This window comes from Diabrotica virgifera, chromosome 4, assembly GCF_917563875.1.
Source record: "Diabrotica virgifera virgifera chromosome 4, PGI_DIABVI_V3a".
NCBI lineage: Eukaryota > Metazoa > Arthropoda > Insecta > Coleoptera > Chrysomelidae > Diabrotica > Diabrotica virgifera.
In genome coordinates this window covers 118,763,285-118,780,022 of record NC_065446.1, presented here as the reverse complement: position 1 = coordinate 118,780,022, position 16,738 = coordinate 118,763,285, and the positions used below count along the sequence as shown (strand labels likewise).

Below are 16,738 nucleotides of genomic sequence, written 5' to 3'. Positions count from 1 at the left end.
ATTGGGTGTAGGTACCCATATCTAATTTAAAAGTAAACACACGGTATCTGTTATCTACGTGACGTTATCTGGAGGAACAATCATATGGGCCTAGGAAGTACAGTGTAAATATACAGGATAATTCATTAATAAATAAAATGTGGCTCGTTACTGAGTTACAGAGTGTTTTATTTAAAAATTTAATAACTAGTTTTACCCAGTACTTTACAACTATTTGACATGTCCTTGTCATACTTGGCAGAAAGTGTAGGTACTGTACCACTTTACCAAATTATGATAAACAAAGGTTTCTGGTTGCTACCAGAGGCATACGACAGGGGACAGTGAATGGTTACCCCTTTCCAAATTCTACGCCACTGGCGGAATTGCTATTTTAGCGTAATAATTCGATTCTCCAATACTTTCTACGCAAATAATATACTCTTCATTCGTAACAATAAAATCATTAGTTTTCGAGATATTTGAAATTGAAAATGAGACGGCTCAGCCATTTAGCGCGCCTATGAGTATAATTGTCAAAATATTGATCTGCAGCTGCTGCATTTTCGTGTTGCAAAGAAATTGAAAATGTTTATACATTTTTAATTAATTTTCTCTTTTGTAGGAGTATTAAGGAATCGTTCTTGTTGGAACTTACCACGCTGAGCAGATGAGTTGTGAATTATTTAAAATTATCTCATCTTAATTTTCTCGGCATCCTGTTCGATTTATAAATTTTGAAAATCTCAAGAGGTGTAACCAAAGAAAGTATGTATTCCACCTGTTGTCAATCTGGTGCTATGGAGACGATATTTATTGTCGTTCTCTGTGCTACTACGATTGATAACTTACTTTATTTTTCGGTAGGTGGCTCTAGCTCATCCGTGACATTTCTTTCTTTGCAATTGGGAAGGGCCCAAAGTATGATACGTGGAGAAATCGGAGAGAAGAGGATATGGGACTACTGATGAGGGGGAAAAGACCTCCGAAACCGGTACAGACTCTTCCTGTACTCTCCGATTTAACCAGAGTATTATGTAGCTGCTGCATTTTCGTGTTGCAAAGAAATTGAAAATGTTTATACATTTTTAATTCATTTACTCTTTTGTAGGAGTATTAAGGAATCTTTCTTGTTGGAACTTACCACGCTGAGCAGATGAGTTGTGAATTATTTAAAATTCTCTCATCTTAATTTCCTCGGCATCCTGTTTAATTTATTAATTTTGAAAATCTCAGAAGGTGTAACCAAAGAAAGTATCCCACCTGTTGTCAATCTGGTGGCATGGAGACTATATTTATTGTGGTTTTCTGTGCTACTACGATTGATAACTTACTTTCTTTTTCGGCAGATGGCTCTAGTTCATCCGTGACATTTCTTTCTTTGCAATTCGGAAGGGCCCAAAACATGATACGTGGAGAAATCAGAGAGAAGAGGATATGGGACTACTGATGAGGAGTAAAAAACCTCCGAAACCGGTATAGACTCTTCCTTCACTCTCCGATTTAACCAGAGTATTATGCAGCTGCTGCATTTTCGTGTTGCAAAGAAATTGAAAATGTTTATACATTTTCAATAATTTTTATTCATTAAACAGATCGGTGCTGATCGACCTTATATTAGATAAGAATCAAAATATTTTTACTGTCCAATTTTAATTTTCTAAAACGCATCGTGAATACGTCTTTTGTTACATCTGGCTCACTGTAAAGGACCGCCTATTACCTAAAATGTATAAAGTGCTATTAGTCCAGAAAGCCACTGCGCATCCGCTAGGAAAAATATTCTAATTCGAATTTTTTGCACAATCTTACTCAAAAAGGACTCCTTTTAACAAATTTGCATGTTGCCAGGACCAAAAGGTGGTCAAAAATTTTTTAAACGTTTTTTTTTTGTTTTTTCCTAAATTTTTTTTGCATGGAAAAAAGTTTTTTTTAGGTTTTTTGGATTATTCCAAACAGAAAAGATCTTTAGTGACTTTTCTCTAAAAATGATAGTTTTTGACATATAAGCGATTAAAAATTGAAAAATTGCGAAATCGGCCATTTTTATCCCTCAAAAACTATGTGAAAAACTGAAAATTTTAATGTTGCCAAGGTAGGTAGATATTCTTTAAACATCGATTGATGAAATCGCGTAGAGTTTTTTGCAATACAATATTCAAAACTCCTTTGTTTTTTAATTGCTAATCAAGCGTGCGCGACACTATTTTCCACCGACAGTATGGTGTAAATTAAAGGATTAAATTCGTTATTTCGTAAACCGACTACTTTAAGGAAAAATCCCGAAACAGGTCGATTTTTATTTTTAAGTCATGATATTGTGGCATATATGGTATACTAGTGACGTCATCCATCTGGACGTGATGACGTAATCGATGATTTTTTTAAAAGAGAATAGGGGTCGTGTGCTAGCTCATTTGAAAGGTTCCTCAATTCTCTATTCAGTAATTTAAACATTTACATAATTATTTATACAGGGTGTCCAAAAAATTTTTATTAAATTAAATTATTTGACAAAAAAAGAAGTAGAAGGACTGTATAAATAATTATCTAAATGTTTACATTAGTGAATAGAGAATTGAAGAACCTTTCAAATGAGCTACAACACGACCCCTATTCTCATTTAAAAAAATCATCGATTACGTCATCACGCCCAGACGGATGACGTCAGTAGTATACCATATATGCCACAATATCATAACTTAAAAATAAAAATCGACCTATTTAGGGATTTTTCCTTAAAGTCACCGGTTTACGAAATAACGAATTTATTCCTTTCATTTGCACCATACTGTCGGCTGTCGGTGAAAAATAGTGTCGCGCACGCTTGATTAGCAGTTAAAAAACAAAGGAGTTTTGAATATTGTATTGCAAAAAACTCTTCGGGATTTCATCAATCGATGTTTAAAGAATATCTACCTACCTTGGCAACATTCAAATTTTCAGTTTTTCACATAGTTTTTGAGGGATAAAAATGGCCGATTTCGCAATTTTTCAATTTTTAATCGCTTATATGTCAAAAACTATCATTTTTAGAGAAAAGTCACTAAAGATCTTTTATGTTTGGAATGATCCAAAAAACCTAAAAAAACTTTTTTCCATGCAAAAAAAATAATTTTAGGAAAAAAACAAAAAAAACCTTTAAAAAATGTTTGACCACCTTTTGGTCCTGGCAACATGCAAATTTGTTAAAAGGAGTCCTTTTTGAGTAAGATTGTGCAAAAAATCCGAATTAGAATATTTTTCCTAGCGAATGCGCAGTGGCTTTCTGGACTATATTAAAATGGCGTGAACCGATATTATTTTGATTTTTTTTTGTTAGTAAACGACGTATTTGATTTGCATCTCGTACAAATAATATATCAAGTTACATTTATGCCTCACCCTCCTCAATTTCTTCTGGTACTATAGATTATCATACAATTGATTTTTTTCTTGGCCTTCCTTTTCCTTGGACCAGTATTGTAATAAGACTTTATTAACTTAAAATCAATGGGAAAAGACCCAATAGTTGGCTGTATACCATAGTTTAAAAAACTCATACAGAAGTAAAAAACTTCAACTTGTATTCTGGTATAAAATCGTTTATTAAAAAACTATTTAAAAGTCATCCAAATGGATTGCAAAACGTTTTCGTTCTAATTCAGAACATCTTCAGTGCATTCTGCTGAGTAGTTTGAAACTAGCACACTATTTAAACTGGTAACCCCATAATATATGGTTTAAATATCTTATTTTACTAGAACATGGTGGCTACAAGTCGATGTTGTTAGATATAATAGAACGCATGCTCAGAGGGCAACATGGTTCCCTGCTCGAAAATGCTAGGTACTTGCCAGTTCAATGGGCACAGACCAACTGGCCCACCACAATCGAGTTTTTACTTTATGTTTTGACTTAATTTTTTTGAAAATGAATCGTAACGCATGGGAAAAGTTATAGCGGACGAACAATATCGATTTATTAACGTACTTTAAAATATCATTGCATTAGTCACATTTTTAAAATAGTTTGAAATAAAAAAAAATAGATTTATCCATATATGGTGATTGATTAGTGGGGTAAAGCTCCGTAGGTCCGTTATAGTAATAGATAGCAATAAAAGTTAATAACAAAAATTGTAGCCAACTTTGATTACATATTGATAATCAGTAATCGTAAATTGTCAGTTTGAAAGTTAAATGCCGCGTATGAAAAAAAAGTTGATTAATAGCAAGCTGAAAATTTGTTAATAGCTTAAGGGTGTCTAGTCGGATAAACTTTGATATATGGGAACACTGTAACAGGGGCAGTTTTAATTGTGGAACAGGTTAAAAATTTGGAACGGTCAGACCACGAAAACGGCACATTTATTTTATCCGACAGAACAGACTTAAACTCTCCGAACAGAGATTAAACTCTCATGCAAAAATCAGACTGCTATTTATCACCTGTCATAATTCCTGTCATTTGACATATTCCACATGTTCCACTCATTAAAACGCCCATTTGGTGATTAGAAGTCTGATTTTTGCATGAGAGTTTAATCTCTGTTCGGAGAGTTTAAGTCTGTTCTGTCGGACAAAATACATGTGCCGTTTTCGTGGTCTGGCCGTTCCAAATTTTTAACGTGTTCCACAATTAAAACTTCCCCTGTTCCAGTGTTCCCATATATCAAAGTTTGTCCGACTAGACACCCTTAAGCTATTAACAAATTTTCAGCTTGCTATTAAGCAACTTTTTTTTCATACGCGGGATCCAGACCTATTATTTTTATTTATACAGGAAGTTAAACTTGTTACGATTTTCATATAAAATTGGTTATAACTTTGTAAATACCCTGTATAACATAGTAGACCTTTATATTTTTGTAATGGAGAAGTTAAGAAGATGTCGAATATAAAATAAAATACAGGATGATCCATTTAAAAAAACATAACTTTGATCTGTCACTATGTTATCGAACACCCTGTAACATTCTAACTAATTTTGTAATATCAAGTTCAAAGTTGGCTACAATTTTTGTTATTAACTTTTATCGCTATCCATTACTATAACGGATCTACGGAGCTTTACACCACTAATCAATCACCCTGTATAATAGCAGTTAAATATTGCATTGTTAGCTAGTTTTAAACTATTCTGAAAATTTTAGGTACCTAGGTAGCCTAGAACTATTTTTAAAATGGATTACAAAATTTGCGGAGACCGTGACCAAGCCAAGTATATACAAACATTTTAAAATATCTAACTTTTTGCCACATTGAGAAAACATCACTTAGAATTTCTAATTATAAACCTTGCTTCATTAATTTGTTTACAATATTTTACTCCGAAACACCATAAAATTAATTAGCACTTAAGTAATTAAATAAACCTTAATGACCACCTTTCAAACATTTTTTAGGGTCAAAAAATCCTTGACAGCTACAACATTCAATAACAAAATAGTCCATGTCGTGTGGTCGCTCCCGTATGAAAAAATTTCTAATTCGGTTTCTTTGTAGATTCCTGATCAAAAATGTCCCCTTTAAACAAATCTGAAGGGTGCCAAGCGGAATTTTTGGGCAGAAATTGTTTAAACAATTTTATGAAACAACTTGAAAAGATCATATTTATTGCTCCAACATTTTTTTAGGTTTTTTGTATCATTTTAAACAAAAAAGGTCTCTTGTAATTTTTCGCATAAGTTGCTAGTTTTCGAGTTTGGAGCAATAAATATTCCATATTTATTGCCCCAAATTTTTTTTAGGTTTTTTGTATTATTTTGAGCAAAAAGGTTCTTGTGATTTTTCTCAAAAGTTGGTAGTTTTCAAGTTATAAGCGATTTAAAATCTGAAATGCCAAAATATGCATTGTAGAGGCTTGATAACTCGTAAATTATTTCTTTTGGGGTTGCCAAGTGTCTAAATTGAAGTTTAATAATTCAATTCCAAGATTCAGGAGAGTAATTGGGGCTTATTTCAATTTAGACCGATGGTTTTTAATTAAATATGCGAGTTCACTCGATTTTTTAAGCCACCGCTCTTCGCAATAACTGGTGAGTATCTGTCGCACTATGTTATTGGCGTATTTAATTAGCACATTGGCAATGATTAATTTAGTAAATAAATAAATTATTAAAAAAAAACTGTCAATAACGTATGTCAATAATCCACCACCACCAACGAAAGTGTTCTGAGGAGAATAGGTACAGATAGGGACTAGGGAGCTGCTGAAGATTATCAAAGTTAGAAAAGTTAGCTACCTGAGACACATAATGAGAAACGAAACATACCGCCTCGCGCAACTGATTATCCAGGGTAGAATTAAAGGAAAACGGGTCCCGGTAGTCGCCAGAGTTCATGGCTTAGAACATCAGAGACTTCACCGGCCTTGATTCAACATCTTTGTTTAAAGCCGCCTTGGACAGAGACAGATTTTCCAGTGCAGTCGCTAACCTCTACTAAATGAGACAACACCACAAGAAGAAGATGTCATTAAATAATAAATTATAAAATTTTAATAAATCTCAAGTATTTGTTGGGATTTTTTCGCATAAGTACGTATAATATGTATAAGGGCGACAGAGACGCACCATATAGTACGACGGACGGAGGCGCGCCGCTGCCGCGCGGCATCTTAAAAGTCGAGTGGACGCGCATGAATCTTGAAATTGAATGTTTAAACTTTTTAGGCATTTGGCAACCTCAAAAATAATAATTTACATTTGAGTTTTCAAGCCTCGACAATGCGCATTTTCGTATTTTTCAGATTTTAAATCGCTTATAACTCGCAAACTATCCACTTCTGAGAAAAATGACACAGACCTTTTTTGTTTAAAATGACTCAAAAACCCTAAAAAATTCCGGAACAAGACAGTGATCTTTTGAATTTGATTAAAAAAAGTTGTTTAGACTATTTCTGCCCAAAAATTTTGACCGTCACCTTTTTGATTTGTTTAAAGGAGACTTTGTTGAAAAGAAATCAGCAAAGAAACCGAATCAGAAACTTTAGAATCAGAATTTTTATTACGGTAACGGCCCCACAAGATGGACTAACATGATAATATAGCTAAACAGAAAAATATGCAAATATAATACATAGTATGTAATATGTATATTGCATTAAAAATGTTTCCTCTAATAGTATTCAGTATTTTTAAAATTTATTGTTTGTCTGCTGTGATAAAATCTGTAATGGAAATAAATGCCCAAGGAAATTGTTAAAACTTTTTTTGTGTAATTTTATGTTTTAATTATGTTTAGAATAAATTATTTTTACCAGAAGCAAATTATAAGCAATAAAATGCGCAATAATAAAAAATATAATTGTTTTTTTGCCAGTACCTCAAAGTGGATTTTCATAATAAATCGTTTCTATTTTTTTCACTTGCCTACCACTTCGGCTACTAGTATTTCGTTTATTTCATTAATAGATTCGGACCAATAGCTAAAGCTACAGAAATAAAAATTATAGAATAATTTTTGATTATTTCATTCATAGGAGATTCTGACCAATAGAAAGCTACAGAAATAAAAATTAAACTGATTATTTTTTGATGATTTTAACTCGAATATCACACGACAGTAAGAATAAATAAGAAAATAATTCTTCATTTTTACTTAAATTTGTTGTCATTGGGCAATAGCCACTCGAGCCCTGCGGGTTCTCGTGTATGTTGCCAGACAACAAATTTTCGAAAAACTGTCGCATTATTTTTAATTTATTCTCACTCTCTTGTGATATTATACCCGATTATTTTTTGACGATTTTAACTTCCAATCGTATAGTAAGATATTTGATCACGTGTTTAATTCTGTCCAATCAGATTAAACTTATACTGAGAATTACTAGTCCAGGGCCCATCTGTTTTGAGATGGACGTTGAGAGGTGACTCAAATTTTTTACAGAAATTGCTTGAAAATAACTCAAATATTAATATTTTAGTTATCCTCCCTCTCAAAAAGGTACGGAACATTGTTTAAATAATCAAAATGTCAAAAAATGAAGGAAAAATTCGATTTTTTTCTTCGTTTTTTGATTATAACTTTAAAAGTATTCATTTTCGAAAAAAGATGTACTGACATAAAAGTTGCGTAATTAAATTTCCTACAATATGAAGTTGGTTAAAAATTAAAAAAATAGTCACCCTTGTTGCAAAATAGCAATAATTGTGAAAAAATCATACAAAAACAAGCATTCGCATTTTACGTTTTTCAACCATTTATGCTACACTTAGGACCTTCATATTTCACCGAGAAATACTTTATTATACAGTAAAACAATACTGTAAATTTCATTAAGATCGGTTCAATAGATTTTGCAAAATAAATTTTGCAATCCAGCTTTCGCAAAAAAAATCATTTTTTAAAATGTTCTTCTTCTTCTTAAAGTTCCCTCTCCTATCGGAGGTTGGATATCATAATGGCTATGGTCACTTTGTTGGCTGCTGCTCTGAATAGTTGTAATGAACTACAGTTAAACCATTCTCTAAGGTTCCTCAGCCAGGAGATGCGTCTTCTTCCTATGCCTCTTCTTCCTTGGATCCTTCCTTGCATAATAATTCTCAGCAACTCATATTTTTCTCCTCTGGTAATGTGACCCAAATATTCCAGTTTTCTAGTTTTTATACTTTTCATAATTTCTAACTCCTTATTTAAACGTCGTAGCACTTCAACATTGGTAATCCTTTGAACCCACTGAATTTTCAATATTCTTCTGTAACACCACATTTCGAACGCTTCTATTCTTCTTATGTGTTGTCTCTTCAATGTCCAAGCTTCCATTCCGTATAGCAATATAGAAAATATGTAGCATCTTAGAGCCCTCAATCTGAGAGGCAACTGAAGGTCTTTGTTTGTAAGGTCTTTGTTTTAAAATGTTACAGGACTGAAAATAAAGCAGATAGCAAGTTGAATTTTTTTTGTATATAGAAGTGTACTGTACCTTTCATTTGCAATTTGAAAAATTAAAATCGATTAACTATCACGGCGTCAGATTTTTTTAAATAAACATTAATTATTGGTGCTACGCGCAGGACAGCGGTGTTCGATTCACACAAAACTAATTTTATTATTGTTTAAACAATTGCATATGTTTAAAAATAATAAACTTTTATTCTCTAAGTTAAAATATATGAACAAAGAAAGTTTTTGCTAACAAAAGTGTTATTTCAAAGGATAGAGTATGTGTTTTTATTTTGGAATAAACAAATTTATTTATTTATATCGAAATGTAATAAAAATTAAAATGTATCAATCATTATCAATGCTCATTGGAATGCCTAATCAGAGCAAACTATCCGCTGCCCTGGGCGCAGCACCAATAATTAATGTTTATTTAAAAAATTCCTGACGCCGTGGTAGTTAATCGATTTTAATTTTGCAAATTGCAAATGAAAGGTACAGTACACTTATATACGCAAAAAAAATTTCAACTTGCTATCTGCATTAGTTTCAGTCCTGTAACATTTTGAAAAAATGAATTTTTTTTGCGAAAGCTGGATTGCAAAAGCTATTGAACTGATCTTAATGAAATTTACAGTATTGTTTTACTGTATCATAAAGTTTTTCTGGGTGAAATATGAAGGTGCTAAGTGTAGCATAAATGGTTGAAAAACGTAAAATGCGTATACTTGTTTTTGTATGTTTTTTTTCGCAATTATTGCTATTTTGCAACAAGGGTGACTATTTTTTAAAAAAAATTACCAATTCTATATTGTAGAAAATTTAATTACGCAACTTTTATGTCAATACAACTTTTCTCGAAAATGAATACTTTATAATCAAAAAACGAAGAAAAAAGTCAAATTTTTCCTTTATTTTTTGACATTTTGATTATTTAAACAATGTTCCGGAACTTTCTGCGAGGGAGGATAACTCAAATATTACTATTTGAGTTATTTTCAAGCAATTTCTGCAAAAAAATTTGAGTCACCTCTCAACGTCCAAATGTACCAATATTTTTACAGATGCGCGCTGGTCTATACCTACTGTAGAAAATTACCGATATAATTTTTTTAAGTAGATTGTTTCTGTTTAATGGCAACCAGTTTCCTAGTTTTGACAACTGTCACATTTAAGAAAATATCCATAATATACGTATTAAAAAATAATCTTACTAATATCGCACGACAGTAAGAATAAATAAGAAAATAATGCTTCATTTTACTCAAATTTATTGTCACACTCAAGCCCTGCGGGCTCTCGTGTCTATTGCCAGACAACAAATTTTCGAAAAACTGTCGCATTATTTTCAATTTATTCTCACTCTCTTGTGGTATTATACCCGATAATTTTTTATAATTTCCCGTCGTCAAGTATATTACGTCAGATGCCCTTCGTTGCTACGAAAAAATACATTCAGTGACATTAATGACAGTTAATGTTTTAAAAATTATAAAAGTGATGACTTTCAACCGTCAAATATTTATAACAACTGTGTGTTTAATTGTAGTAATTTGTACTTACATAAATAAATTACAATAAAATTTTGGTTTTGAACAGTTTTATTCATGAAATAATCGCAGCAAATTGCACTCGATCTCTAAAATTATTATCGAATTTTTGCCCTCGTGACACTTTCGACATAATTTCACTCCCCTTCGGGTCGTGAAATTAAAACCGTCAAAGTGTCACTCGGGAAAAATTCGATAATTTTAGAGCTCTTGTGCAATTACTACTGATAATTTTTGATAATTTCCCGTCGTCAAGTATTACGGCAGATGCCCTTCGTTGCTACGAAAAAATGAACATTCAGTGACGTTAATGACAATGTTTTACAACTTGTCACAGAGACCAAGAAACAGGTTTAGCAAATATTCAGAGGAAGTTATCAGTAGTAATTGCACAAGAGCTCTAAAATTATTGAATTTTTCCCGAGTGACACTTTGACAGTTTTAATTTCACGAGCCAAAGGCGAGTGAAATTATGTCAAAGTGTTACGAGGGCAAAAATTCTATATTAATTTCAGAGGTCGAGTGCAATTTGTTGCGATTATTTCATGAATAAAACTGTTCAAAACCAAAATTTTATTGTAATTTATTTATGTAAGTACAAATTAGTACAATTAAACACAAAGTTTTTATAAATATTTGACGATTGAAAGTCATCACTTTTATAATTTTTAAAACATTAATTGTCATTAATGTCACTGAATGTATTTTTTCGTAGCAACGAAGGGCATCTGACGTAATATACTTAACGACGGGCAATTATCAAAAATTATCGATTTAATTCAGATTTCTGTAGCTTTCTATTGGTCAGAATCTCCTATGAATGAAATAATCAATAAAATATTTAAAAAAACCATAAAATCCTTTATAAAAGGTATATTTGTTAAAATCCCTATACAGGGCTACATCACAAAACAAAACGTAGTTTTCAATCGGTTGACCGATCATCATCAGTATTTGCTTGAATCTAACATGCTAACCACCAAAGTAAAAAATATTTGGGTAAAAACCTTTTGCAATTAATCCGTCATAGGAACATAGAAAAATGATGTGAATTTAAACATTGATGTTTAAAATATTAAATGTTTCATGCTCGAGGTACCATTGAGCTCAATTTGACTTGTTCACATCATGGCTGTATGGAAGCAAGTGACTTCATGGTATTCTTTGACAGAACTGACATTTCTAAAATGAACGGTTCCAAAGTTACGGAGGTAGTATAGTATAATTGGTCCAAAAAAAGGCCTAACCCAGACATCCAAAGTAAAAGTTTTCCTTCAACACCAAATTGTTCTACATGGTCCACATATTGTTTAGTACATTTTGAGCGTCCGGTTTGGGGGGGAGATGGGGGAGAAGTCGGTAAATTAGTAGTTTTTTTTACGGTTTTCGTCAATGTTTCTAAAACTATGCTTTAGCGTAAAGAATGTTCTATCGAAAAATGTTCTACATAAAATTTAAAACAAAAAAGGTTCTATACATAATTGTTATAAAATCAACGGTTCCAGAGTTACGGAGGGTGAAAAGTGGAGGTTTCCGATACTTTTTATATTTACCGATTTCTCGCCCCTCTCCCCCCCAAACCCGACGCTCAAAACGGTGTGACTTTTTTCTGAACAATATGTGGACCATATAGAACAATTTGGTGTTGGAGGATAACTTTCACTTTGGATGTCTGGGTTTTTGGTATAGTTATACCATACATTGCCCAAAAAATATAAAAAGTATCGAAGACCTCGACTTTTCACCCTCCGTAACTCTGGAACCGTTGATGTTATATCAATTATGTATACAAGATTTTTTGTTTTAAATTTCATGTAGAACATTTTTGTATATAACATTGTTTACGCTAAAGCATAGTTTTAGAAATATTGACGAAAAATGTAAAAAAACTACTAATTTACCGACTTCTCCCCCATCTGCCCCCAAAACGGACGCTCAAAATGGTGTAACTTTTTACTGAACAATATGTGAAACCATACAGAACAATTTGGTGCTGGAGGAAAACTTTTACTTTGGATGTTTCGGTTAGGCCTTTTTTTGGACCAGTTATACTATACTACCTCCGTAACTTTGGAACCATGCATTTTAGAAAGATTATGCATAGGGCCTTTTTTACTTCAAATTTAATGTAGAACAATTTTGTATGAAAGGTTGTTCATGCTAAACCGCATAGTTTTAGAAATATTGACGAAAAACGTAAAAAACTACGAATTTACCGATTTCTCCCCCCTCTCCCCCCCCCCAAAACCGACGCTCAAAATGGTGTGACTTTTTTCTGGACATTGTGTGGACCATATAGAAAAATTTGGTGTTGAAGGATAACTTTCACTTTGGATGTCTGGGTTATGCCATGTTTTAGATCAACTATACTATACTAGTAGGTTCTTGTATGTTTTGAGCACGCATTTCCATGGATGGAAATAAATTAATGCGAAATCGATTGGAAAGTGTAATTAGTAGTAGGGGTCATCATCATCAACCCGTACTCGTCCACTGCTGGACATAGGTCTCCCTCAGCTCTTTCCATCTTTCTCTGTTTTGTGCGGCTTGCATCCAGTTGCCGACAATATGCTTCAGATCGTCAGCCCATCTGGTTGGTGGTCGTCCTCTGCTCCGTAGTGCCTCTTCTCGTGGCCTCCACTCGACAATACGTTTTGTCCATCGGTTGTCTGACAATCTGGCGACGTGTCCTGCCCAATTCCACTTGAGCGACGCGATTCTTTCGACGGCGTCCGTTGTTTTTGTTCTACGACGTATTTCTTCGTTTGGGATTCGGTCCCTCAGAGAGACACCCAACATCTGGCGCTCCATAGCCCTCTGAGTTATGCGAATCTTGTTCACTACCTTTTTTGTGAGTGTTAATGTTTCCGCTCCATAAAGTGAGTACAGGCAATACACACTGGTCAAAGATTTTCCTTTTCAGGAATATGGGTAGTCGGGTAGTAGGGATGTTAATATCAAATACTGAAAAATAAAGAAATTCATTCTGTAATTGATTATTTCTCTGTTCATAACGTACTTTTTGCGTTCATTCCAATGATGAATATTTAGGAAACTCTATTCGTATTGCATATTGTTTTTATAATGCGTCATCCAAAATACCAATAGCTGTTTTTGTAAGTTCAATAATAAATTAATTGTTTGCACATTACCTATTTTTATTTTCGTACTTCTTAAATTGAAACAGGAGGTGTAATCTCAAATCTTGCTTTTGAGTCGATTTACTCAAGTATATTTACAATAAAAGAAAGGTATTTCGATACGAACTATTTAATTGAACATTTAAAACATATGACGTCAATTAAAAATAATAGTACATATTAAAAACAAACGTTTCAAATATAACAAGATAAATAAGTACCTCTACTTTACTAGTATTTCATTCGTTACAGGAAGTGTGAATGAAGTAGTACCAAAATGTTTTATAAAGGCGGGTAAACTGATTGTACCTTATGACAAATTGGCTAAGATCAACTTTCCGTTCTTTTGATTTTGCTTTTTCGTTATTATACCCTTTTAAAAGTCTCGCTCCGCCAATCGGCGACAACGACGAAACTAAACAAGAAATCTACACTTCGATAAATTCCGGCCGCGAAACAAAAAGTGCTGATATATTGGATAACTGTGAAGATTGGGAAGATATCTACATCAAGATGAAGGCCAACTTGAGAAGAAGGAATAGCAAGAGGTTCGTAATTGGCGAGGGAGAAGATGATGAAGGGCTACGACTACCGGATATTACTCTTACTCACGTCGAGAGCTCCAGCGAGAACCTGGAAGAAAAGTGGAATGAGCACCCGATCAACGACAGATTGAGACTTCGTGTAAACCATCAGAACTCATTAACGTAAGTTCGAATATTAAAAAAAAATGTACAATTTTGGATAATTTTGAGTAGTTTAACATTCAATTAAAGGTGTAAAAGGTGATCTATAAAAAATAGGTATTATTTTGGCTGCTGATTTTTAGACCAGTAAGGATCTGTTTTTAGGTGGATGTGAGAGGTGGCATTCTGATTTTTGCGGATAAAGTTAGGTGATAACTTCGTTAATAATAATTGATTTATGCTCCTTCTCAAATATGCCCGGAACATTAATAAAAAAAATAAAATATTTAAAAATTTCAAAAAATTTCGTTTTTTTTTTCTACTTTTTTCCTATAGAACAAAGTCCTATCATAGGAATAAAACAAAGATAATTATATTTTCTATCAGATGCGATTGGTTAAAAATGTTTTAATTTATCAGCCTTGCTTCAAAATAGCAATAAATATAAAATAAGGGGGCAAAACAAGCCTGTCCTTATTCAATGATTTTTCATCACTTAGGTTACACTTGGAACCTTCCTAATTCGCTTAGAAAATGTTTGTAATGTGCTAAAACCGTACACCAAATTTCATTAAAATTGACTTACTAGATTTTGCATAATAATTTTGCAATCCAAACTTTTTTAAAAAAATTAAAATTTTTTAAAATCTTGCACAACAAAAACTAGAACATACAAAGATTTGTCAATTTTTTTACATATAAAGAAGTACTCCACCTATCTAATGCACTTTACAGAATTGAAATCAGATTATTTAAGCAGTCTCAGCAATGTTTTAAAGTTATCAACAATTTTTTGGCTTATAAACAAATTAGTGCTGTGGCCAGGAGGGGGTGCTACGGGCTCCTTTATTTAGATGGGCTTACCCAAGTTTTTTATGTATTTTGACCCGTAGAACACGAATTTTTTGGGTAACAGTTGATCCGGATGTCGATAAGATTGTTATAAACAAAGAACTTGAGGAATTACATAACATCGTTTTTCGCAAAATAAAACATTTTGTATTTTTTTGTATTTCTTGGGTAATTATAAGCAAAAAAGTTCTTATAAGTTTTTTCGTAGGATGCATAGTTTTCGAGATAAACGCGGTGGAACTTTCAAAAAATCGAGAAATTGCAATTTTTGAACGCGAATAACGTTTGATTAAAAAATAAAATAGCAATTCTGCTGACAGCATTTGAAAGTTAAGTCAAATTATACCGGTTTTAATTATTTGCATTGCTCAAAATTAATTTTTTTATTATTAAACAAAGCTATTTGTTTATAAGCCAAAAAATTGTTTATAAATTTAAAACATTTAAAACTTAAATAATCCGATTTTAATTCTGTAAAGTGTATTAGATAGGTAGAGCACCTCTTTATATGTAAAAAAATTAGCCAACTTCTAAATGGTCTACTTTTTGTTCAGAAAGATTTTAAAAAATTTGAACTTTTTTAAAAACATTTAGATTGCAAATTTATTATGCAAAATTTATTAGGTCGATTTTAATGAAATTTGGTACACGATTTAAGTATGTTACAAAGAATCTCCTAAGCGAATTACTAAGGTTCTAAGTGCCACCAAAGTGGTTAAAAAATATTGAATAACAACAGACTTATTTTGCCCCCTTATTTTGTATTTATTACTATATTGCAGAAAAGGTAATACCTTAAGACATTTTTTGCCAGTTGTATATCATACAAAATTCAATTATCTTTATTTTATTTCTCTACGATTTTGTTCCAAAACGAATCGTTTTAAAGTTATAAGCAAAGAAAGCAGAAAAAAAATCGATGTTTTTCGAAATTTCTAAATATTTTAATTTTTTGATCAATGTTCCGGGCATATTTGAGAAGAAGCATGAGTCAATTATTATTACTGAAGGTGTCACCTAACTTTATCTGCAAAAATCCGAATGCCACCTCTCACATCCAAAAATAGACGTTTTTTCGCAGATCCTTACTGGTCTATTTATCTTCTTAATATTGTTCATTGTAGTAAGATTTATTGTTAGTGCGTTTTATTTTGTGTAGAGTAGAATAAAAAATTACAGTTTTCTATCTGGACGTCGGCGTCGAAACATCAAATAAAATAATTCAGATTATGTAGGTGGGGTCATTTTCCATTTTCTTGTAATAATCTTCTTTTTAGAGTGATTTGCTGATTAAAAAGCTCAGAATATGTACGTGTTTCCTGTGCATCGAATATGCTTGTGTGACGCCACTGAAAGAAAAAATAGAACATCCTACAAGAAATAGAACGGCCAGAAATATCAAAACTCATAGAAACAAAAAATCATCTAAATTCTAGAAATTACATATTTGATATATTTTTTGAGTTTTGTGGAACTTCAATGAATTTATATAGCGTTTTTGCCAGGAAGAAACCCTAAGGTCGACCGTACACGGATAGCTTCAAGCAGTTGAGATCGATTGCTTGAAGCAGCTACCGCGCGTTGAACTATAATCTTATTACATATTCGCTGCCATACACATGACAGGTCGAGCAATCGCGACCACTTTAACCCAGATATGCCCA

The 16,738-nt window shown here is 32.5% G+C and overlaps 1 protein-coding gene across 5 annotated transcripts in view; it reads left to right on the top strand.

Moving 5' to 3' along the window:
- The window catches only part of LOC126883135 (acetyl-CoA carboxylase), a 465,330-nt gene that overhangs the window by 283,001 nt on the left and 165,591 nt on the right, over positions 1-16,738 (top strand). For 2 of the 5 annotated variants that reach the window (XM_050648385.1, XM_050648386.1), the window contains exon 2: positions 13,789-14,243. The exons of the other annotated variants lie outside the window; for them this stretch is intronic. In XM_050648385.1, the coding sequence (XP_050504342.1) occupies positions 13,849-14,243 (395 nt within the window). In that variant the 5' untranslated portion in view covers positions 13,789-13,848. The remainder of the gene's footprint in view (positions 1-13,788; positions 14,244-16,738) is intronic. 5 annotated transcript variants of the gene reach the window in all.